The 26,968-nt window shown below is 38.1% G+C and overlaps 1 protein-coding gene and 1 long non-coding RNA gene across 3 annotated transcripts in view; one reads left to right on the top strand and one right to left on the bottom strand.

The window, feature by feature from the left end:
* LOC136841633 (uncharacterized) overlaps positions 1–18,459 on the top strand; it is an 88,355-nt gene extending 69,896 nt beyond the window's left edge. The window contains exon 5 of the mRNA XM_067108754.1: positions 15,464–18,459. Coding sequence (XP_066964855.1) covers positions 15,464–15,610 — 147 coding nt within the window. The 3' untranslated portion in view covers positions 15,611–18,459. The remainder of the gene's footprint in view (positions 1–15,463) is intronic.
* On the bottom strand, positions 680–26,968 carry LOC136841634 (uncharacterized). 2 transcript variants are annotated; one of them, XR_010854047.1, is made up of 4 exons: positions 23,902–26,968; positions 23,183–23,586; positions 22,052–22,455; positions 680–1,577 (listed from the first exon to the last, which is right to left on the bottom strand). It is a non-coding gene; the product is annotated as an uncharacterized lncRNA (long non-coding RNA). The 2 variants fall into 2 exon arrangements; XR_010854048.1 differs by lacking the exons at positions 680–1,577; positions 22,052–22,455 and adding an exon at positions 22,817–23,035 and having other exon boundaries at positions 23,902–26,964.

The following is a 26,968-nucleotide window of genomic DNA, read 5'->3' as shown; positions in this document are numbered from 1 at the left end:
AGCCATCTTTCAGATGGCGCAAGCAAGGAAGTGGTATATGTCTGCAATTCACCTCACAGGGGGTCTCATTGTAATAGCAGACTCTCTATCAAGGAAAATGACAGTCTCAACAGAATGGATGTTGGACAACCACTCTCTTCAAACAATAGCCAGCATGCTTCCCCACCAGAAGTGGACCTGTTCGCCATGTACTAAAATCACAAACTCCTAATTTATGTGTCTCCGAACCTGGGCAGTCAAGAGTTGCCTTCCTAAAGACTGGAACAAGAGGGGGGACGATATCAGGACGATATCTTTTTCCTCCATTGTCCCAGATTTCGAAGGTTTTGAGCAAACTTCTAACCTTCAAAGGAACAGTTTACTTAATAACTCCAAATTGGCCAAACAGGCATTGGTTCCTATTACTGTACTTCAACAACAGATGAAAAAATCAATTCCACTATCATCTGCTATTCTATCCCAGACAGTAGGAGGGAAAGTCCTTTATGCATCCTCCTTTCTGAGCCGAGACCTTCACAAAGATTTTTTAAAAATATTTATCATGATAATTACTCACCCAACATTGCTAGGTGCCTAGTGCAAAAATTACGGGCATCATCTATCCGGCAATACCAGTCCGTATGGAAGATATGGTGAGATTATATCCATACTGAGAGCCCAGTTGAGATTTCTATAGAAACACTTTTTATTTTTCTTATATACCCTTTTGAAGACAGATGCCTTGCGGTTACAACATTCATGGTGCAAGAGCTTTCTTCTTTTACACAATTGGTGCAGGATATTGGGAACAAATTTGAAGGTTATTAAATGAAACTGACTTTTCTTAACCTAATTTAGTATCTTAAAATTACAGTGGTCTGAAGACCGTCCAACCGAACCTTATCCTAATTTTATTTACATTTGCCACAGTTTATCAATTATCATCTTTCAATACTTGACCCAACTTATTTCCTACTTACCACTAATATTTACCAAAAACAATCCTCCTATACTTAACTTATCCTAACTTAATACTATAGATCACCAAAACCTATCCTTAGTTCCTTAACCTAACTTATTATAGTTCACCAAAACCTATCCTTAGTTCCTTAACCTAACTTATTATAGTTTTCCCCCAATAACTGGAAGAACTTAATCTAATTTTATTTCTTAATCCTCAAAATAGGTACACATCCAATGCTTTAAAGATCAATCTTCAAAGTCTACTTGGGATTGTCCAACAAGATTACTTGAGAACCAAACATGTCTTTCTTTAAATTGAATTCTGTACACAACTTCACTGTAACCTGATTCACACTGTGATTCCTCTCTCAATGTTTTGATTCCCTTGGAACAAATCTATAACAATTAGTTTATAGTGTCTTGCATTATCATTTTCTACTGCAAACTTGAATAAATCAGCCTCTGGTTCACATAACTAATTTGCAAATAATACTTGCTGTGAAGCATGGCAAGCATTCAGAAGGGAAATAGAGGCCTTGTTTCTTTCACTGTCTCTCAACCAGGTTCTTTCAGTCCAAGCACTATGGGGCATTAAGGTGAAGGGGAGTCCACTCTACCCTATCCACTCAAGCAAACTGCAAGTAAAAAAAAAAAAACATGAAAACATACATGACATTCATAACAAAAACACAAAATAAACATAATAAAAACATCCCAACACCAAAAATGGAACAACCAATTTACACAAACCGTCTTTCATCATACAAACCCAAACTTAGCCTACCACACTCCCCCTTACGAAAATAAAGGAAATCTCATTTCTTTTTTTTTCAAAATCCCTTTCTCACCACCCATTCATACTGCGGAACTGGACCTTGACTTTGGGTCCATGGCCTCTCATGCACCACCTCTTCTTCATTCATTTCCACTCCAACCACACTAGACTCGACTTGCCTTGGTTTCAGATGACTTACACTAAGCTCATTCAAACTCTGGAGACTTACGTTGGCATCAACCTCATTCACACCTGACATGGCTGCTATCATCTCTTCCATACTCTCATTGATTTTCTCCACACTCTGCTTGAAGCTATCCAAAACTCCTTCACTCACATTCTCCAGCACTACTAACTCTCTCACTCACACTCACTCTTTCAACACTTTCACTCAAAGGAGACTCACACACACTAGACGTACCGTCTTCCTCACAACTTGCCGTTGTTTCCAATTCACCAAACTCTTGCATATTCTCGTCCACATTCCTTGTACTCACCAAGTTCACTCCTTCCACATCCCACTCAAATCCTTCAAAATCAACTACACCCTCATCCTCACTAGCACCAGGGTATTTTCACTTCTCATGCCTACTGGCTTCTCGAACCCCTGAAAATCAAACAACCCATCTCGGATACTCCCTGCAAACAACTCAGTAACTGTACCCTTACTCTTTCTACACTTCCTTTTAGGCTTTCTCTTATGTTCCACCAATACTAGCTGTTTATCTCCCCAATTTGTATCTTCTTCTGTTTCTTCATTTTCCTTTCCTCCCTTAATAACTTCCTAATGGGATGCTCTATTATGTATTTAGGTGGTTCTCTCCATCTTCTTAGCTGATTATAATGCGCTCGTATTACCCTTACATTTCCCTCTTCATTCCTGTCTTCTAGCACATAACTCAATCCATTAGACCAAACTGTTTTCACCACATAAGGACCTTCATACTTCTCACGCATCTTACTTGCTGTCAATCTTCCCTTCTCAACAACTTCCTTCAACACCCTTTCACCCACTCAGAAACTCTCAAACCTTTCATTTGCCTGCCTCCACACATCCCGCTCTTCTTCATTCAAATCCAAACTTGCTCTCACATACCTCTCGTAATTCATTACATACTCACTCGGAGATGCCAGTGCTTTTATGTACTGAACTGACCCATTATACATCGCTACCACTCTTCCCAACAAAAAATCCCATTCATTCCCTCTATCAGTCGACATTCGTAACATCTCACTCAGAGTCCTTATGGTTCGTTCTGCCAACCCATTCACATGTTACTACATGCCTGATACCTCATTCTTTCAACATTTGCTCAAACGGTCTACCAACAAACTCTGGCCCACTATCATTCAACATTCAAGCTGGCTTTCTCACACACACAGGCAAAACAGCTTACAAACTTGCTCTTATGATCTACCATAACAACCACTCCTATTCTTCCTCTGAATTTACCAGCAATTTACACACAATCAATCGCCACTAACTCAAACGGTTCTTTCATACTCAACTTTTTAAACAGGTGGGCTAGCATACACTTTGATACTTTCCCTTCTGACATTCTTCACATGTGACTGCCATTCATCCATACAAATCTTTTTCAAATCTGGGCAAACATCCGCTCTTTATATGTGTTTAGCTTAAATGTTCCCCATATGTCCATATTTCTCATGGACTAAAATGCACATCCCCACTGCTCCACTCATCGAGAACATTGGAACATACATCAACTCTCCCATCTTCTCTCTTGAAAAATACACCAATCCTTCACACAGCACAAATCTCTCAGCAAACCGCATCCATTTACTCAACAACAAAGGCCATCTTCTTCCAGGTACTCCCTCTCTAATACACCTCAACTCACCATGAAACACTTTCACTGCATCTCCTCAATATCCTCCGCTGTCAACAATTCATTCTCACTCTTGTCCAACTCCACTACATCCTCCTCCTCACTCAGACTCCTATCAATCATTTCCACAAACCTGGCCATATTCATCACCTCACTTCGAATCTTCCCTATTATGACTTCGTCTTTCAACAGAAATCCTGTCCCAATATCCACTACCAATCCATTCTTCAAGAAATCTATCCCAAACAGGAAACAACACGGCATCTGTTCATCTCCCAGTACTACAAAACAAGCCTCCAACTCAAACTCTCCCAACCTTACCTTCAACCTCACTTCCTCCTATCCAACCAATCTTCTTGCTATACCTCATACTGACACATTCGCCACTCTCCTTTTAACATTCCAGTTCACTCTCTCAACATCCCTAATCACATGTGTGTTTTTGAAAAGATATTTGTGCTCCAGTGTCAACCACAATCACAATACTGTCCTCCACTGACATCTACTCCCACAATCATTGCATTTGCTCTCCTGTTTACACAAATACACTTGTCTCTTCCACTAACCAAACATCCTTCATTTACTTCCTTTTTAATATGTCATCTTCCACTTCCAACAACGACAAAATCTTTAACATTTTCCTCCTTCTCATACTTTGACTTCATAGCTCTTTTCTTTAATGACCCAGTTATAGTGCACCCCACTCAAACACTGCAGATGCAACTCATTCATTTTTCAACCCTCATGTCGATACACTATAGGTTTCTCACCACCAGTGTGTATGGATACAATCACCTTATACCCCTTACTGCTACCAAAACCTCCTGAAATGGGGCTACTCCAGGATATGTCATAGCCCTCGGACTCTTCCGATACCGTTCCACATTTGGCACTCCCAAACATCCAGGTCTCTTGCAAACTTCTTCAATCACCTCTGCCCTCAGTTCATTCACACTTCCAGGTACCTGCACCTTCAAACCTTCATCTACCAAATCATTCAATCCATACCACAAACTTTAAAACATCGAGTCACCACCCCCCTTACTCTCACGTGCTACCACCAATCCTCTTGGCAGATATTCTGGTCTTTTGTCTTATTTTCTCTTCTTTCCCTTCCCCAGGTAGTCTAGACATCATGTCTGCAACAATATTTCTTTTGCCTGGGATGTACTCAATTACAAAATCAAAACCACTCAAATCCTCCACTGAACGTGCAATTTTAGCATCCACTCCTTTCATCCTCTGCAGATACACTAGAGGTTGATGGTCAGTATACCACAAAACTCACACCATACAGAAACGGTCGTAACGCTTTCACGCAAAACCGCAGGGCAGCCAACTCTCTCTCAACAGTCAAATATTTTCTGCCAAAATCTAAATGCCTTACTTACATATGCTATCACTCTATCCCTTTCAACTCCATTCACCACTTGCTTCTGCATCAAACATCCACCCATCGACACTCCACTTAGTACATCCGTAACAATACACTTCTAGCTTACTGGCATCTGCAGTATAGTCAGGGTAAGCCAACTCCACATCCTTCACTATTTCCTCTTTCAATTTCTCGAACACTTTCATCCTTTCATCCCAACTCATAACCGTACTCTTCCTACAACCTGTCCAGTCTGACAATGGCTTTGCAATTCCCGAACAATCTTCCACAAACTTCCTTCCAAAATCAAAACTCCCAAAAAACCACGCATAAATACAACAAAAGTCCTGGGTCATTCCTTTAACTTCTTCACTTTTTCTACAAACTTTTCCCCTTTTCGCACTCCAGACTTGCTCACCTTATAGCCCAAAACTCCACCTTTTCCATGAACAACTCACACTTACTTACTTTGACTTTCACCCCCACTTCTAACTTCTTCAACACTGCTCGCACCAACCTCTTGTGTTCTTCTACCATCTTACTCATGACCAAAATGTCATCAAGAAACCAACACAATCTCGCAGGGAAAACCACTCAGCATGCAGCACAACATTCATTGCTCTCTGGAAGGCAGCTGGGGCATTTGCTGATCCAAAACTGAGACTGCAGAACTGATACTGTTTTTCATATTATTTGTTACAGTTAAGGTCTACAATCCTCCACCAATGGCATCTGATAATACCCCCTTACCAGATCCATCTTGCTAAACACTTTCATCCCATGCATACTGTACACAGAATCAGATACCACACACATAGGGAATCTTTCTTTCACTGTCACCTCATTTACTCTCCGATAATCAATACACATTCGCAGACTCCCATCAGACTTTCTTACCAGCACAATTGGACTGTTCTGAGCACTCTTACTGAGTTCAATCACTCCTATCTTTTCCAACTCTTCACACTGTTTTTCAATCTCTCGCATTACCGGAGCCAGGAAATGTCGGGGGCTCTGATAAATCGGTGTTTCATCTGTCAGCTGAATATGGAACTCCAGCAACCTGGCTGTCCCAAAGTCCTCATCCCCTTGACTCAACACACCCTTTCTCTCCCACAACAACTCATACACCTGCTCTTTCTCTTTCTCACTCAACTTCTCATTCAACCTTACCTTTTCCCCTAAGCTTTTCCTTGCTCCACTCTTCTGTCCTTTCCCCTTTGGCCATCACATCATACCCCTTAACATGCTTACTATCACTCAAATCGACTACACTTCTCAAACATCCTGATCTATCACCAAGATGTATGCCTCTCCACCTTTTCTTTTTCACATCCCCACACACCTGTACACACACCTTTGGGTCCTTTACATCCATAATCCCATAAAACACATGTGCGACCTGCCTTATCTCATAACACGCAGAACTACCGTCCAAGATAAATATTTCTCCCAAACTCTGCGCCGACTCCAACATTGGTCCTCCACCCTACTTTTACACTCCACAACCTTCCCAAATCTCTTGGCAATTGTGCATCCTCCATCGCATACAACTCCACTCCAGAAACCATCTTCAAACTTACTTGTCCATCCTCCTCCACATACAACTTCACACTGGTTTCATTCCCCATTCGTATTTCTATCATTTCTTGTTCTGGGTACACCTTTACCTTGTTTTTCTTCAAAAATGCATACCCCAGTAACATATCATACTTCTCATTCACTCTGTCCACAACGTAAAAATCATCCTCCTCCAGCCTTATTCCTGCAAAATGAACTGACTCAACAAACCTCTTTACACACCCAAACTTCCAATCCTTCAATCCCTGTCACATATCCAGCACATTCCTGCTTCTGTGCTATGCTTTCTTTTATTTTCTCACATGCCTCTCCGAAAACCACATTTCCACTACAACCAGTATCAGTCAGTGGTTTCATAACACTCCACCATATTCTACCCTAACACACAACGATCTACTCGTTCCCCAAAACAGACGTTCCAACTCACAAACCCTTCTCTCACATGCAATACATCTATCCCTTCCATACCAGAGGGCTCACCACAGTAAACCCCCTTCACACTTAGTTTCCCTGAGGTTGGGATTTGGTATGGCAGACTTCCTTCCCATGACCCTCCATTCCACATCCTTCACACTTACTCCAAGGGTTCTTACATGTTATGGCAAAATGCCCATTCATTCCACAGTTTCCACAACGACTTCCATTCTACTCTCCTTCCACTCTGGCAGTCTCTTACTCGATGCCCTATCCACAGCCGAAACACTTCAACTCTTTTGCTTGCAGGCAATCCCTCACCACATGCCCTCTCTTTCCACAGCCGAAACACTCGCTATTGGCCCATCTGCAATCGGCTTTCACATGACAAGTCCTGCCACACCTGAAACACCCCTTACTACTACTACCCACTCACTTCTGCCTCTACCTCATATTTCCATTTACTCTACCCACACTTCCACTACTAAACCTCTCTCGGCTTCTGCTCACGCTCCTTTTCCTGTTACTCCCCACATTCACTTGCACATTCTTTCCTCCTCTTTCTATCTGGTCTTTCCTACATTCCTCCAACAAGGCTTGCATCACACTTCGCTCCTCATTCACCAAAGCATCCTTATACGTCCTTCCATTTACCACCTCAGACCCAGCGTACATTTCCTTTGCTTCATCCTCATTTTCACTCATATCTTCTAGGATCTCTAAAACATCCTCCCATTCTAATCGCTTTCCCATCTCTAAAACATCCTCCCAATCTAATTGCTTTCCCAACCACCGCTTCTGATCTGTTTCCTTCTCATTTAAAATTACTCTAATCTTCTCAGGGATAGTGGCCAAGAACTTCCACATGAGGTGTATGTTTTCCTCAATTCCTTCCTCTCCATACTTTCTTTTGGCCAACGCTTCCAGCCTTTGAGCATACAAGCCCACTTCCTCTCCAGCCTTCATCTTGGCCTCTTCAAACCTATAATCCTTCTTGTACACTCTCTTCACCTGCTTAATCACTCTAGCCTTCACGGACACATACCCTGGTTCAGCCTCACACATACTCCTATAGCACATCTTCAACTGCCCATCCAAGAACTCTCCCAGCCGCTTCATCCACACACTTTCATTCTCTCCATACTTTTGCCTACAATACTTCTCATACTCATAGAAAAACCTCATATACGTCTCTTCCCTTCCTGATGTTAAACTTCTCAATCCAGGGATCCTCCCTCAAGAACATGGTTTTGGCCTCTTTCTCTGCTGCCTCACTCAAACCTTCATTACTACTACTACTACTACTACTTTCATTCTTCTTCTGCTCATCAACTTCCGAGTCTGAACTACACCTCAAAATCTGGGAACTCAATTCTTCTTTCCTCACACCTCTCCTCTTTCGTGTTTTCTTCTTCCTTCCCCCTTTTTTCTTACTAGTGTCTTCCCTATCACTTTCATCCACCTCACTCACACTGCCCTCATCAAAGGCAAGTCCTCCCGTACTCTTACTTAACAACTCCTTCCCTTTCTTAGGGATTTTCTCCTTTGCACCTTTTGCCTCAGCTTCTTCACTTTGCTTCCCTACACCAGGCTCAGTCCTAGCCACTCCAGCCACTTTCTTCGCCATCTCACACACCTTATCTATTGCCTCTATTCTAGCAACCAAATTACTTTCCCTTACCAGGGCTTCCTCCAACTTATCCTGCAGGCTGGCCATCATGCACATCAGCCTATCTAATCTCTGCATCCAACCCTGCTCCCCTTCACCTGACTCAACACCTTGTGAACCTGCTCCCTCTGCCATCTCCAATTATGCACCCCACTCTTACTTTAATATCAAAGGGCCCCATGTTGGACGCCAAATTATTATGTAAGGGTTTTCTTCTCTTACACAATTGGTGCAGGAAATTGGGAACATATTTAAAGGTTATTAAATGAAACTGACTTTTCCTAACCTAAATTATTATCTTGATATTACAGTGGCCTGAAGACCTTCAAACAGAACCTTATCCTAATTTTATTTACATTTGCCACAGTTTATCCATTAACATCTTTCAATACTTAACCCAACTTATTTCCTACTTACCACTAATATTTACGAAAACAATCCTCCTATACTTAACTTACCCTAACTTAATACTATAGGTCACCAAAACCCATCCTTAGTTCCTTAACCTAACTTATTATAGTTCACCAAAACCTATCCATAGTTCCTTAACCTAACTTATTATAGTTTTTCCCCAATAACTGGAAGAACCTTAATCTAATTTTATTTCTTAATCCTCAAAATGGGTACACATACAATGCTTGCAAGATCAATCTTCAAAGTCTACTTGGGATTGTCCAACAAGACTACTTGAGAACCAAACATGTTTTTCTTTAAATAGAATTCTGTACACAACTTCACTGTAATTCCTCTCTCAATGTTTTGATTTCCTTGGAACAAATCTATAACAATTAGTTTATAGTGTCTTACATTATCATTTTCTACTGCCAACTTGAATAAATCAGCCTCTGGTTCACTACTGCAAACTTGAATAAATCAGCCTCTGGTTCACTACTGAAAACTTGAATAATTCAGCCCCTGGTTCACACAACTAATTTGTAAATAATACTTGCTGCGAAGCATGGCAAGCATTCAGAAGGGAAATAGAGGCCTTGTTTCCTTCACTGTCTCTCAACCAGGTTCTTTCAGTCCAAGCACTATGGCCATTAAGGTGAAGGGGAGTCCACTCTACCTACCACTCTCAAGCAAATTGCAAGAAAAAAAGAAAAAGAAAACATACATGACATTCATAACAAAAACACAAAATAAACATAATAAAAAAAACATCCCAACAACAAAGACGGAACAGTCAATTTACACAAACCGTCTTTCATCATACAAACCCAAACTTAGCCTAGCCTACCACAATGGCATACAAGGCTACATTAACGGAACCCTTGCTTTATGGATTTGGGATTGACTCCAGCATAGAAGTTGTCACTTCCCTTTGGCAATCTTTTGCTCTACAAAGGCCTACTCCTGAAAGGCTTCCAATTACTTGGTCCCTGAACAAGGTGCTTAGACTTCTATCAACCCCTCAATTCAGCGGACTCAATACAACCACAGTTCACATGCTACAAAAGGCGATCTTCTTGATTGCATTAGTATCAGGAGCTCATATTAGTTAACTGGGCTCTCTTAGATGGGGACGATGCATCATGCAAATAGCTGACCATCAATTATTATTGTCCCCTGAATGCAGACAAGACATTATGCCTGGTTCAACAATACATTATGTTTACCTTATCTAAGTCACGGCAAACATCCCAGAGGGTCCTGTTTTCCTACACCCTAGCACAAACTAACCACTCTCCCTACAAGGGCTGAGAATGATTGTAGTGTTTCTCACTAGAAAGGCAAATCCACACACCTTTCCTAGGTCACACGATGTTAGAAAAGTACGTACGTCATTGGCCTTCTTCAGAATTCTCTCTTTCGAAGAAGTCTCCGAATGTACAGGTGGTCATCAGTTAAATTATTGCCACATGCTCAAACAAATTCAACTACACTGTGTATCAGTAGGTGGCATGGTTAGTCTTAACCCCTAGGTGCTACGGCAGAAAACCAGGGGTCTTATTGACGGTTAGTATGCTAACTATCGCTTACCCAGCATGCTTAGGTAAGCCACTGAAGGACTACATCCTAAAACGTAAGTTCGTGTATAGTTTCTTGTTCCTTGGTACCAAACCTGAAGAGTATTTGCAATAAAGAATGGAACTTGAAATCTGTGGCTTGACCTCGGACCAGAAATGTTATTTCCTTTGGGGTGTTTGGATTAAAAAGTGAGAGCTTAAGCCTTTTCGTCACCTGTCAATTTCTTTGTAACTCCTTGAGGACAAAACAAGTGACTACACTATCAAAAAACAGGTTTTAACATAGGAAAACCTATTTTTGGTAGTTGCTGTTGAGTCCTCAAAACCCTCCCACTTCCCTGACAAAAAGGCATGGGGTTTGGGCAAGGGATCATCCTGCATTGACCAACAGAGAGTAATGGCTCCTTGGTCTTTTAACGGCCCAGTTGTAAACAAGAGGGCGGATGCGCATGCACAATAGTCACTCCTCTTTCTTGCAGGTTCTTTTGCCATTGGAAAAACTGGGTTCAGCTTTGCTGAAGATAAAGGAAAGTGCCCTCTTATCTTTGAGTCCATTATATACTCCATCACGTGTTATAATGTTAATCATTACGACACAATACCTGGCCAAAAGACCAACTAGAAGAGAATTCTTTGATATTAGTTTGGTCACCATGGGGCTCTGGTACACCATGGAAAGTAACTCCTTGAGGACTAAACAGCGACTACCAAAAATAGGTTTTTCCTAAGTCAAAACCTGTTTATTGCATATACAGTATACACTAATGTAATAAACCAGGGAGGGATAACTGGATTTTGTTTTCAAGGATCGTTTGATTTTTATGTTATTCAAAAAGTTTTGTTCCACCAGGAAACTGCAGATGCAGAGGTTTTGCCTTTTGTTTTTATAACAGAAGCATCTGCACTATCTAAGGAAGTTTGTGAAAAATTTATATGCCTATATATGGAAGCTTCTATAGGATCATATTCCACAGGCTTTATGTGGACTGGGAAATTGTCACTCCCTTGGAGATATTCATTTACAGACTACTAGTCATAATCAGTATAAATGTTAGATGAACAAATGCTAAAGTCAATAGCTGGTTAGCTATTTTAACATACATTATGAAAGGTCATTGTTAACATACATTATGAAAGGTCATTGTTCCAATTTAACACTGATGCTGTGGAATACATTATGGAAGGCCATTGTTCCAATTTAACACTGATGTTGTGATTGCTCCACGGATCCTCCATCCAACAAGGAATTATGAGTATTAAAACCCCCAAGAGGTTAGTAGGGGGACAGAAGATGATTTATTAATTTTTGAATGCTGAAATCAGGAGGAAGGTACAGTATATGGAGCAAATTGTTATTTATTTGTCCAAAGTAAAAGTTACTGTAACAGCTTGAAGATTATGGTGGTGGAGGAGAAATATATATATTGTATTATTATTTAAACCAGGATTATACTTTGTTTATCTAGTTTCATTTCTTGGACATAGGCATAAGATATCTTTTCTATGGTCATGAATTATGACTTAATTGCTCACTTCAAGCTTTAAGAGCTCTACAGTTCAGTTGGAGTATGGAAGAGAAAATTATTTACTTTTAGGAAATCCCTTGAATGAGGGCTTTTTATTTGATTTTTACTGATTTATCTAAGCTATCTAAAGATGAACTTCCCATGAATGATCTTAACAGACTGGGCTTACATTCGCTAAATTTTCCGGAGTTTCTTTTACAGTATGTTTTATCTCTGTATAGTGAACCCTTCTCAAACTCCATAGCATCTTTCTTGAGAAAGGGATTTCAAGTTGATGTGATAAAGCTTATTTTTTCAAATCACTGACAGAGAACATGATGCTTTATGTGTTTGCATATCTCTTCATTAGGGAGAGAATAGTTCTTGCCTCTCTCATTTTTGACTGGATGATATGGAACTTCTGGTTGCAGGAACCCTGATGGTGCGTTTTGTCCATCAGTTCCTCAGCAGAGGCATATTTCCTTAGGTCAGGCAGAGGTTGCATGTTTTAGAGGAGAGCTGCTGATGACAGCAGTGGAAGGCTTTGTATGTAATGACAAATTATTTTCTTTAAGAATGCCTTTGTATTGTTACCTAGAAATAACTCATTTCCTTTATTGGTTTTCCTGGTGGCTCCAATAAGGGGGTTTACTGGATCTAGGTTTATATTTTCTTTAAGAATCAGATTATTGGATTTTACTGCCTTGGCAAAGGTTTTTGTCTTACCTAAAAGCTTTTCAGCCTATCCCATCCTTATGTGTTGCATATTTGATTTGTACATTGCAGGTTTTTCGTTTTTGCCTTCCTGACAATCTTGTCCTTAGATTTATCATTTTTATTACCATGTGTACAACTTGAATTATTTGTGCATATACCATGTTCCAGAGACAAACAATTATCACACTGCTTTATATTTATATACAGTATATATATATATAGTATTAAATGGGTGGCCTATTTTATAAAATTTATAACACCCTAGGGGTTAGGTTTGAAATGATTAACCGAAAGTCTCTCATTTTCAGTGTGTATATTCAAACAAGTCTGGGTCTTTAAATAAAAGAATAATCATCATTGTACATGGGACTTGTGTATCTTCTGTACATTTTCCAGACATAAAGAGTTTCTTCATTGAAATCATAAAGATCTTTAATAAATATTCCTCTATAACAGCAAAAATTCCAATGGTATTTTGTTTCTACCATCATATCATTTACTTTCATGTCAATAAACATGTATTCCTGAACCTTAGATTTAGCTAGCATGAATGACAGAGTTTTTCCAAAATCGAATGATGTCTGTGGATTGAATGCTTCCTACTTTCTTTAGAGGTATTTACAGAACCTAAAATAGTTTTAATATTCTGGTTTGGTTTTTGCTACTATCCACATAGGTGCCTTTGGGGATCTTTGCAAGTGGAGGCTTCTGTTTTCCTTATTCTTTGCACACTAGTCAGCTGGTTTATGAACACTTAAGCCCTTTAGAAGCCCTGTCACAGAGTGCACCTGTAACTTTAGAAATGCATATTTTTACATTATTTATCTGTTTGTTTATTTCAAATGCTGCTTCTTGCTTGATGAATGCTATCCATGCAATCCGTTTATTTCTGCCACCTGGGAAATTCATTCTGATCTCCATTCCTGTTCCAAATTAACTTTTTTTTTTATTAATTTCTAAGATATCTGAGAATAGGTAAACACCTTTACAATATACACATATTGGAAAGCAAACTAACAGAAAAAGGAAGCATGTGTACATTTCTTGAAATGGTGGACAGACACAAAGCAGTATCTTTTGGTAGTGTACATTTGAAATACCCGTACAGTACTTAGTTTGAAAAAGTTGTAGTTGAGTAACTGAACTTTTGAATGTGATTCCTGTGTGATAATTTTGTTCCTAATTTATATCAAACTACAATTAAAAAATTAAAACAAAAACGAATGTGGAGATCTTTTTAGACATTATTTGTATATCCTTACTTCTAGCAGGTTCCCCTTACGAGTGACTGTTTGGAAAGAACCTAAACAGCACTCTTAGGCTATGTCCCTAGAGGGGCTCTTCAAGATATACCAACCAGTTTCAAAGAATTCTATTCTAGTTGGTCTTGGCCAGCATAGTGCACGTTGACACTGATAGAGTATAGGACTCAAGACAAGAGGGCTCTTTCTCTTGTCTACGGCAGCTGCCTAGGTTCAGTTCCCATTCCTTACCTGCAGATGTAGCAACAATCCACCACACGTCGGCCATCTATCGTGACAACAACACACTCCACGCCAACCCTTTCACTAATTACTCTTTTTCAACGCCAACCCTTTCACTCATTACTCTTTTTCAGGTCTTTGCAGGATAATTATTCACCCAAGTCCCATGCCTTTTCGCCAGGGAAAGTGGGTGGGTTTGAGGGCTCACAGTGGCTGTTCATCCTCAAAGGAGCTTACAAAAGAAATTGACAGGTGATGAAATAGCTTAGCTCCCAAAATTCAATCAAGCCTGTTAGAATTTCAGGCAAGGTTAAGCCACAAGTTATAAACCACATTCTTTATTCCAGATACCCATACGGTTTGGCAACAAAGAACATGAAACTTAACACGAACTTATAACTATTAAGACGTAGTTCTAACGTGACTTACCTAAACATGCTGGGTTTGGTTGAGGCATTGTTGCACCCTTCCCAGCAACACTAACTAGCAATATCTTAGTATAACCCTCACATCATTGTTGGAAATGCCTGAAGGGTTTCTTTATACCGTAGTTATGACAATGGAGGTGTAGATACTTGGAATGGTATGAATTTTGGAAGTAAGACCAGTGAGAAATATGCTATTATGAAGACAATGCTTTGCAAGTATGTAATTTTCTGTACTGTACAGGTCCCTAGACAATAGCTCATGGTCACAGTTTTTTATAGGTTGAATTTGCTGTAACATATAGCTATGCCTAATGAAAGATGGCATGTTAATTAGACACCACCCTACCTATGAACATTCAACTTACAAACATTCAAAGATACAAACAAACGGGATTGCAAATTAAAATTGTGTTCAAAGTGCTCCCCTTTGCCATCCATAAGTTCAGATTTGCTTTGTGCACCTATTCTGTACATACATTACTGTATGTACAGTGTATTGTTTTTTAGGATGAAAAAATTTACAGTACTGTATTAATTTATATCATACTGTACTTAAATAGGCATGAAGAGTACAGTAACCAACTTACAAACAATTCAGCCTACTGTACAAACGGAAGTCTGGAAGGTGTCTGTATTAAGTTAAGCAGGCTTTTATTTTGTATTTATTCCTTAAGTTTTTGATTTCAGGTAGTATACCATAGGAGGTACATTTTTAAAACAAAACTAATTACCAAGCTCATCTTTCTTTTGCAGGCTGAACGCAAAGCCATTGCAGAGAGAATTAAAGCGGAGCATCGAAGTGACCAAGAAAACAAGAGGATAACAAAGCCATCAATTGCTGTACCAAAAGGCAAAGGTGAAATAGCAAAAATGAGTGATAGGCTGCCTACAGGTGGATGAGGTTAATGAATGCTATATTAATCATTAACGAGCTTCAGTCGCTAAGCATCATTTTCATTTGGAATACAGTGCTCTAGACTGAAGTTAGTCATTGATATATAGCAGTCACAACTTTTAAAACTACTGAACAGTAGTCAATGTACTGTATATGCCGGCGTATAATCCGACCTTTTATCCTTGAAAAATCTACCCCAAAATCGGTAGTCGTCTTATACACCAAGTACAAAAGCAAAACTTAAATCCTGCTGAGATTTTTAATGATAGGCTACCCTCTTAAGTGTTGATAGTTGTTGGCTACCCTCTGAAGTGTTGATAGTTGTGTCAGTAATTAACTACTGTCACTGTAAACAAAAATTCTTGTAATAATGATAAAAACCATAGGTAATTCAAGTGAATCAGTAGCGAAACAACTATCGATACTGTAAACAAAACTGTAATTACAGCAATTACCATATGTAATTACCATAATTAGACATTAGGATGAGCAAGCTCTCACTTTGTTACTAGCCTTATCCAGGATACCATTATTCAAATACAGTATCACAAGACCCCATTATGGCCACATCAACTATCGGTAAAAATAAAAGGAGGAAGAATGAAGCTTTGTTCAAGTTAAAAGCAGTAAACTGTGCAAAGGAACATAATAACTGCGCTGCAGCATGCCAATATTGTGTAACAGAAAAGATGGTCCAAGACTGGAGATGAAGAGAAGATGAATTAAACAGCGTGCCAAGGGCTAAATGTGCACTAAGAACAGGGATCATAAATTGGCTGATGCTTGAAAAAGATGTAGCAGACATGGTGCATGAACATCGACAAATTGTATGTTATGACATGAAATAATATACGTATTTTTGCACTCACGTGGGGTAAATCAAACCCAATAGATGTTGACACAGTAATCAAGTCTTTCAAGAAGTGTGGCATATCAAATTCATTGGATGGTATGGAGGATGACTCCTTGTGGGAAGAAGAAGCAGAAATTGACATGACGTGAGATTCGCAATTTGAGCCATACGATGATTGCTTTACAAATATATCACAAGACGTCATCAACGAACTTATGATATCAGATGATGAACATGACAATGAGTTTGTATGATTTTAATTGTTTAAAAATGTTTTTAAAATGTTTTAATCATTGCAAATAAAATATCCTTTATACTGTATACTATACCAGTACTTTTTTAAAATGACCTCACCATTGCTTATGCTTACATCAGGTGATAGTGTTATTTAATTTAATAAATTGGGGTCGTCTTGATAGTGTTATTTAATTTAATAAATTGGGGTCGTCTTGATAGTGTTATTTAATTTAATAAATTGGGGTCATCTTATGTGGCAAACATACCTCTAAACCTACATTTTTACATGAAAAATGGGGGGTTGTCTTATACACCGAATCGCCTTATACGTCGGCATATACTGTACAGTAATAGTTTTTAGCAGAAGTCTCTATACTCTAATGTATGTTTTTATTTCTCTTACTTTTTGTATAATTAAAAAATGTCTTTTTATCCCCATGCTATATAATGCAGTTACAGGAGTGGTAGTTCTGAGAAAACTTTGTAGGATCATGAAATTATTCTGTCTTGAAATGTAATTAATGGTCATGTCTACTTGGTTTTTATTTCTTAGGAACTTATCATTATTGCTTTAGTTTTTGGCTGCCCAGAAGTTTCAGATAGAATGCTTTACATTGCAGTAAAAGAATGAAGGCATACATTTTTTAAAATTTATCAGTCAAATGTGTGTAACTAAGTTCTATGTGGGTGTCATATTTCATGTTGATTTCACAGATATAATGAAAACAAGAATATTTGAGCTGGATTCATAACATATATGAAGCTTTTGCTAACAAGGCCAATGAGGTCAGGGTGAAAGTGGAAGTTCAAAGTAGGAATTCTGTTCAAATATATTTGTTTAAATGCATCTATAATTAATTATTCTTGCACTTGTGACATTTCTTGCAGTGGATATTATTGCAGTGGATATTATTGTTGATATAGTGTGTTAGCATGCAAAAAAGTTTTATATCAAGTTCAATGATTTTTTAATTTTTAAAAATTTGTATTGATCAGTGTATTTAATTGTAGAATGACATTAATGCATTAGCCAAGTATGAGAACAGTCTCCCAGTTGGAAGGAAATGTGGTAACTTACATTATAAATTTACTTAAAACCATATGTACTAGTTGGTAGGCATCATGCATTTTTTTTTTAGATACCATATGTTTCTTGCATTTGGAAATTAATAAATGTAGACTTAACAATGTCACCTATGCCATTGTTCATTTTAAAAAGTTAAGTAGAGCATGAATCATAAAAGTAAAACTTTGCATGAAAAACATAGTTTTGACATGAACTGTACAGTACACATTACAGTATTATTTTTGAAGGAAAAACTGGGTTTAAAGTAGCATATATATAGATGCTCTCATTTGATTTATAGGCAAGCATGGTGTGTAGATGAATATGACTAGTACTTCCTATTGTGGTAGAATTGTTATATACATTTTATTTATATTGTGGAAGAATAATGTTTCATGTTTTTCTTTAAAATATTAACAGAAATGTACCTTGTTAGCCTAAAATTAAGGCATTTAATTACAGCATTGTCATACTACTGCATTGGTGTTACAGTACTCTGTTTTAAGTACAAGAGTCCTTTATTTTTTTTAGTGCAGTACAGTACTGTACTAGGGCTATCATTTCTATACTATACAGTGTGATTTAACATACCTCTACATGGTGGGTGTTTTGAATGTTTATTATTCTTTGAAATAATGCACTACAGATATTAGAAGTCTACATACTTAAATGCTAATTATAAATTGATATTTTTAAAATGGTTTCATTATCCTGCAGTGTTTTATGAATATTTACATTCAGAAAATAATGAAGATATCATCAGCTGTTAAATATGACATAACACCAGTTCTTTTCTCAATTAGGTTATATTCCTTGATATGTCATACATACAAAATTACATGCCTCAATCAATGAAAGTGGAAAATGCTATTCAGAATGCATTTTTTCTTAGGAACCAATTAATCATAAACAGCCTCATACTGTATGAAAGGTCCCCAGTCACAGCAACTTGATAGATCTTGGAAGAAGGGGAATTCTACTAAGCATGTCCAGCTCGTGAGTCATTGGCCTAGAACGCAAGGTGTTATTTCTCCATGAGGCTTCTTTAACATTGGTTGTGCTGCCGAGCTTCCAGGATTATCACCACAATTTCCCACTGTTTTGATGTCATTCATTTGTTTTCATTCACACATTTGATCATTTATTTTGTTTTACTTTGCACGTTTGTTGCTAACATGCACCTTTCTGCAGGGTTTGGCTTTTGGCTGGTGGTATGCTTATCACCTCTGTGTTCCCAGCCCGAGAAGAACCCTAAAAGAGTTCAGAGGTCTGGTTAAACAAATCATTTATAACTAACTAATCACCTCTGTGTTAATGTGGGTACTTGTTTCAGAAATTCCATAATTTGTAAGATTTCTTTGATTTTAATATGTAACTTTTACTTTTCTTATTTTCGCATCTGTTTAGCAAAGGAGCAATTTAATGTAAGTTTGCCTATTCCTCAGTTTTATTACAGTTGCTTGTTACTCTATATAGTAAACATCTGTTACCTTTGGTTTGCCATTTGTCTCAACTCTCATTTACTGTACAGCGTATCAATTGTACTTGCTTAATACTGACATGGTTCCCCACTCCAGACAATTCCTAAGTCACCCCCGGGGAGGATATTCCGGTCAGCTCTTTGCCTGCTCCTTTCATTTCCAGCTTTGTACTTCCTGCTTATCTGCCTCCTATGATTCCATCCACTCCTACCCTTTAGTTAGAGATTCTCCATTCTGTAGATAACTCTTTCCTGGTTCAACACTAGATCAAGGTTGCCTTGGTGTTCCAAAACCAGTTCTTTTCTGCAGATGATTTCTTAAATGACTTAATCACAGGCTCCTTACTCTTTACTAGTTTGATGCTGCCTAAGCCTGTTAAGTATAGTGATGTTGGCCAAGTATACACAACCTAATTTTTGCAGTTTCTCCACTGCTACCATGTACTTTAGTGTTCCCATGTACACAACTACTCTGGTACAAGCCACTTGTTTTCTCTAATATTGAGATTCAGACTATTTGTAATTATTTTGTAACAACAGAAACTACTCATCTGCATACCAATTTTTTTCTAACCTTCCAGTGCCCTCCTCACTTTCTCGCACTCTTCAAGATGGGGGTTAGAATAGGATAGAATAAAGAATTTAAGCCAAAGGTCATTCAGCACTTAAATGGAAATTGACAGTAAAAAGGTGTAACAGGATGCAAATCTTGCAATTGCACTATGAATCCATTGTTAGGAGAGGGTGGAAAGTAAGATGGAAGAAAGAGAATATGAACAGATGTGCAGTAAAAGGGGTTGCAGCTATGGGACACTGCAAAGAAACTTAAGTAATGCCTACAGCGCACTGCAAGAGGTGCACTGACAGCACTAACCCCCTACGGAGAAGTAGGGGGTTAGCATAGGGGAATGATGCCATGCCTTCTGGATTAGTGGAACATGAGCTGGGTATGAAGTAGGATGATGGTATTCTTTATCAAGGAGTTGTGACTAAGAATTGTCTCTATGGAGTCACAGTATTTATGATTAATAGGTTTGTAAATAAAAAAAATGGTTTATGAATATGAATATTCAAACTTCATCACAGCAAATACCGAATTTTTGAACTCTCAATTAATGAAATTTTGTCCGAATTTTCTTCAATATTTTATCCATCCATAAATTTTCATTTTTCACTTTTATATTACTGAAAACAAAACCCTTCGTGCCAGCTTTGAGAATTTATTACTTTGACTCAGTGGTCTGGTTAAATTACCTAGTACTGCAGCAGCAGAAGCAATAATAATAATAATAATAATAATAATAATAATAATAATAATATAATAATAATAATAATAATAATAATAATAATTCCTGGTAAATAGAAATGGTTACATCGTTTGAGTTAATTTTATAATGAGTCTTCTCAATTTCTCTTATAATTCTTTTCTCTCCCACATTAATATTGAACTATGATTGGCCAGTGTTCATATTTTGGTAAAGAGAAAAACTTTAACATTATATTTACAGCAGTCTTTATGCTCTATGCTGTACACGAGAAGGTAGTGAAACATGGGGGATAAACCCATAGAGTTTGGCAATTGGTTACTGGCAGATGTTTTCTGGAGTCATACTTCAGAAATTCCATTTGGTTGCCCTCTTGTTACTGAAGTTCCAACCATCCTGATCATCTTTCTCAAGATAGGCGAGATGATTCTGTAGACAAGGGGGTGTGAGTGGTAGTATATGTAGGTGGCCACTGTTGTGGGCAGGAGTAGTGCCTCCATCCACTGGCTGTGGTACTCCCACTAACCCCCCTCCCGTATCCTCCAACGCCCACAACAGGGAAAGGGTGCAACCATGGGTGTCTGGGAGAAGGCTTTGCTTGGGGACAATAATCCCTTAGCATCCAATGTGAATTCAGCACTGCCTGTGCCTGCAATGCTGGCCAGAACGTCGATGAAAAGAGGACAACCAAAAAGAATTTCTGAAGTACAACTGCAGAAAACATCTGTCGCCCACCTTCTGGTGGCTCTATGGGTTCATCTCTCATGTTTCCTTACCTTCTCTCGTATTGAGAATAAATACCGCTGTAAGTAGGCTGCTCATGTATTTCTCTACCAAACAATGAACATTGGCCTATTATTATCCAGTATTAACATGGAAGAGAAAAGAATTACAGCATAAGGAATTTTGATAAGATTCAATATAAAAATTAACTTAAATAATTCATTCATCCTATTTAACAGGACTTAAGAAAGTGTCTACTTCCTTATTATAATAATAATAATAATAATAATAATAATAATAATAATAATAATAATAATAATAATAATAATAATAATAATAATAATAATAATATAGGCAGTCCCCAAGTTAAGGCAGAGATCCGTTCCTGAGGCATGACTTAAGTCGAATCCAACTTATGTTGGATCCTAAATTTTAAAAATTTATAAAAATAAATAAAGTGATGAAAGCCTTACCTTTATTTCTGTGGTTGGCTTGCACACTGGAAGGATAGCGACACTTAGTTATTTACGCGAGGGAGCTCAGAAACTAGTACCCAGTCTAACGTTGCCTTAACTTCGGTACTGTTTTAACTTAGGAATTTCACCTTAAGCCAAAGACATTTTTTTTATAAATATTTTTGAAAAGCGTCGTAAGATCGGATTGATTTAGTCGAGACCACCTTAACTCAGGGACTGCCTGTAATAATAATAATGATATTAATAATAATATTATTATTATTATTATTATTATTAACAATAATAATAGCTGAGCAACAGAGACAGTGATTGGCTGGTGCCAGAGGGTTCTGCTCATTGTGCTTACCGCTTGAGGAGGAGTGCGGCTGCTGCATTATCTAAGGGGAGTGCCTTATTCTTCTTCTGATAGTGGCTGGAGGTGACGTTAGGTGTTGCCTCTGCAGAATGGAGGGGGTCTCCTTGGAGTGGAGGCAGCACTGGCCCATGTTGCTGTCTAGGATGGTGGTGTTCCTCATGATAGGCTGTCGCTGGGGGCCACTGCCTGCACCTGCAATGCTGGCCAGAACGTCGATGAAAAGTGGACAACCAAAAAGAATCTCTGCAGTACAACTGCAGAAAACATCTGTCGCCCACCTTCTGTTGGCTCTATGGGTTCATCTCTCATGTTTCCTTACCTTCTCTCGTATTGAGAATTAATACTGCTGTAAATAGGCTGCTCATGTATTTCTCTACCAAACGATGAACATTGGCCTATTATTATCCAGTATTAACATGGAAGAGAAAAGAATTACAGCATAAGGAATTTTGATAAGATTCAATATAAAAATTAACCTAAATAATTCATTCATCCTATTTAACAGGACTTAAGAAAGTGTCTACTTCCTTATTATAATAATAATAATAATAATAATAATAATAATAATAATAATAATAATAATAATAATAATAATAATAATAATAATAATAATAATAATAATAATATAGGCAGTCCCCAAGTTAAGGCAGAGATCCGTTCCTGAGGCATGACTTAAGTCGAATCCAACTTATGTTGGATCCTAAACTTTAAAAATTTATAAAAATAAATAAGAAAGTGATGAAAGCCCTACCTTTAATTCTGTGGTTGGCTTGCACACTGGAAGGATAGCGAAACTTAGTTATTTACGAGAGGGAGCTCAGAAACTAGTACCCAGTCTAACGTTGCCTTAACTTCGGTACTGTTTTAACTTAGGATTTTCACCTTAAGCCAAAGACGAATTTTTTATGAATATTTTTGAAAAGCGTCGTAAGATCGGATTGATTTATGTCGAGACCACCTTAACTCAGGGACTGCCTGTAATAATAATAATAATAATAATAATAATAATAATAATAATAATAATAATAATAATAATAATAATAATAATAATAATAATAATAATAATAGCTGAGCAACAGAGACAGTGATTGGCTGGTGCCAGAGGGTTCTGCTCGTGCTTACCGCTTGAGGAGGAGTGCGGCTGCTGCATTATGTAAGGGGAGTGCCTTATTCTTCTTCTGATAGTGGCTGGAGGTGACGTTAGGTGTTGCCTCTGCAGAATGGAGAGGGTCTCCTTGGAGTGGAGGCAGCACTGGCCCATGTTGCTGTCTAGGATGGTGGTGTTCCTCATGATAGGCTGTCACTGGGGGCCACTGCCTGCACCTGCAATGCTGGCCAGAACGTTGATGAAAAGTGGACAACCAAAAAGAATCTCTGAAGTACAACTGCAGAAAACATCTGTCGCCCACCTTCTGTTGGCTCTATGGGTTCATCTCTCATGTTTCCTTACCTTCACTCGTATTGAGAATTAATACTGCTGTAAATAGGCTGCTCATGTATTTCTCTACCAAACGATGAACATTGGCCTATTATTATCCAGTATTAACATGGAAGAGAAAAGAATTACAGCATAAAGAATTTTGATAAGATTCAATATAAAAGTAACTTAATTCATTCATCCTATTTAACAGGACTTAAGAAAGTGTCTACTTCCTTATAATAATAATAATAATAATAATAATAATAAAAATAATAATAATAATAATAATAATAATATAGGCAGTCCCTGAGTTAAGGCGGAGATCCATTCCTGAGGCATGACTTAAGTCAAATCCGACTTAAGTTGGATCCTAACTTGAAAATATTTATAAAAATAAATAAAAAAGTGATGAAAGCCTTACCTTTAATCCTGTGGTTGGCTTGCACACTGGAAGGATGGCGGCACTCAAGTTATTTAAGTGAGGGAGCTCAGAAACTAGTACCCAGTCTAACGTTGCCGTAACTTCGGTACTGTCTCAACTTAGGATTTTCACCTTAAGTCAACGGCGAATTTTTCATGAATATTTTTGAAAAGCGTCGTAAGATCAGATTGATTTATGTCGAGATCACCTTAACTCAGGGACTGCCTGTAATAATAATAATAATAATAATAATAATAATAATAATAATAATAATAATAATAATAATAGCTGAGCAACAGAGACACTGATTGGCTGGTGCCAGAGGGTTCTGCTCGTTGTGCTTACTGCTTGAGGAGGAGTGCGGCTGCTGCATTATCTAAGGGGAGTGCCTTATTCATCTTCTGATGGTGGCCGGAGGTAACGTAAAGTGTTGCCTCTGCAGAATGGAGAGGGTCTCCTTGGAGTGGAGGCAGCCGTGGCCCATGTTGCTGTCTAGGATGGTGGTGTTCCTCATGATAGGCTGTCATTGGGGGCCACTGCCTTGATCCTTTGTGCAGTTTTGGTATACTCTACAGCCCTTTCATGCAGATGAACAGTGATCCTTTAAGAGAGGCAAATCGTAGTCATACTGATGTATAAATTGTGGCAACCATTCTCAAGGCCCAGTATTTGGCAGACTACTTCTCTAATTTAAAAGGGATCTCTGCTGATGGTGGGGCTATTCTCCATGAGGTACTGGGCAGTCCTCCGATCCTTAGATCATGTCAACCATAGCATCTACTTCAGCAGGGGTTACACGAGCCTGAGTGATGTTTTTCTGGGCTGCCTCCTACTTCTTAGTCAGTACTTATATAACCCGTTAAACAATTGTATGAACCTCGGCCCTCCTGGTGAGCATGGCACTTCCACTGGTACCATCTGCTGAAGGTGTTCCTTGACACCCTTGTGATAAAATTTAGACTGGAATAATGGTAGAAACTTGACAGCTTTAGAATACATCAGAAGACGCAATTTTAATCAGCGAAACACTACAGTACATACTTTGCAAAATATTCTTAACATAATGAATCATATTTAGAGAAACAGGATTCAAGATAAATCTAAGAAAAACAGAAGTAATGAGGACACAGTATACACAGTGGGACATCTGATAAAACAGGAACAGTGAGAATGAATCTTTCACACATATAGGAATATGTTCTCAAGTTGGAATCTTGTGAAAGACTAAAAAGGGGACAGCAAACAATGGATGGAATAAGATTTAGAAATCAGAGACTCTACCATTACATATGAAAGTATGATGTTACATTAGTCTAGTACGACATGTATTGCTATATGGACTTGAACCATGGTATTACAATGAGACTATTGAATATATTAAGATTCTTCAGTTCTGAGAATAAAGCTTTATGAATATTGAGAGTAAGATGGCAGTTAGAAGTGATATGATAAGACAAATTGCCAAATTCTATACTGTACTGTATGTAGATGAGATAATGAATATGGCCTAGACATGACCTACGCATCACCTCAAGGAGAGTACATGATTTCAGCTGGGCTCCAGCTGGCACCCAAAGAGTTGGAAGGCTCAGACCCAGTTGGGTGAAGACATTATGTGGCAAAATTTCAGGGGTCTTTGTTTCTCACAGCACTGGAGATGAAAGATCGTGATGAAGACAATTTTCCCAAAATCAATAAGCCTATTTCATACATCAATTTTGTATGTATGCTGCTGGCAAATCTGTATTTTCTTATTGTGTTCTATGTCATTCACAGGTAACAAAAGAACATTCTGAAAGAAAAGCTGCTAATAATCCTTGGAAAAGATAAGTAAAATCTACATGATCTTCAGGAGGAAATAGTGGCTGGCATCCAATCTAGACTCTGAAGCATTACAAATTACCATTTTAGAGCCAATTATCAATTACAGGTACATGTTGTTTAACATCTGACTGTTTAACTTCAGATTACATAACCGTCCATGGTTCCACAAATTTACACACTTGTAATAATCATGATCAGATATCTGACAAAGAACATTCTATGAAATTTCCAAAAATCACAGATGCTACTCCAAGGCAATGTTGCAAAACTCCAGAAAAGTATGAGATCTCTGTCATACTAATGAACAATGGAATCATGTAGCTTAATAGGAACCTGGAACCTGACTGATGAAATAACCATGGTTACATACCATTAACACTAAACATTTTCTCCTGAAGTATAAATCAATGTTGGAGGCTCTATTACACAAACATGCTTCTATTAAAATGTAAATTAAAATAGTGATAGACTATGACAGATTTACCAAAAACTGAAAATGGCAAGTCCAGAACTGTTTGGATTGAAATAGTAGATTACATAGTCATTAAAACACCTTCACAAATAAAATAGTTTGATTGATTAAACGTTACAGTTTTGAGCAGAGTCCACACGTGGCAATTTGGCAGGTTCAAACTTAAATTTAAGGTACTGATTCCAATGACACTGTTAAAACACACAGTTGGAAGTATGATCCAGTTGAAATTATGAACTCTTGTAACTAAATAGCGTTACCAACCTTACGAACATGTCATATACAGCAACCTGTTCATCATTGCAATAGCAGATCCAAAGTGTTGGAAATGGAAGACTATAATGACTAGGTTAGCTTATAATATGCAACCTATACAATACCCAAAAATCCTACCACAACCCTGGCCACCCGAAGAAAACAGCCAATAACTTAAAAAAAATTTACAGATTCCAAAGAATGTCAACTGCACAATAGCTGTGCACACTTTCTGCTATATACGATGTAATATTGGGGTTCTGGGGAACAAACCCTCCCTGCCAAGGTCAGGGAGCAGCTCAAGGATGGGTTAAATTAAAGGGAAGGTTAGGTTAGGATGCATCCCTTGGTATAACTATGGAACAACTGCGAAGGGGTCATTACCTTGGAAAATTACTTCTATGGTATTTTGGTTGCTTATCAAGAATTTATCATTATTTTTTGTTGGTTGACGGTAATTAACCTCAGAAATGTTATAGTATGCTGGCCAGCCTGGAATGCTATCACGCATGCACA

The sequence above is a fragment of the Macrobrachium rosenbergii genome, chromosome 9 (assembly GCF_040412425.1).
Source record: "Macrobrachium rosenbergii isolate ZJJX-2024 chromosome 9, ASM4041242v1, whole genome shotgun sequence".
Classification (NCBI taxonomy): Eukaryota; Metazoa; Arthropoda; class Malacostraca; order Decapoda; family Palaemonidae; genus Macrobrachium; species Macrobrachium rosenbergii.
This window is presented reverse-complemented; position numbering and strand designations above follow the sequence as displayed.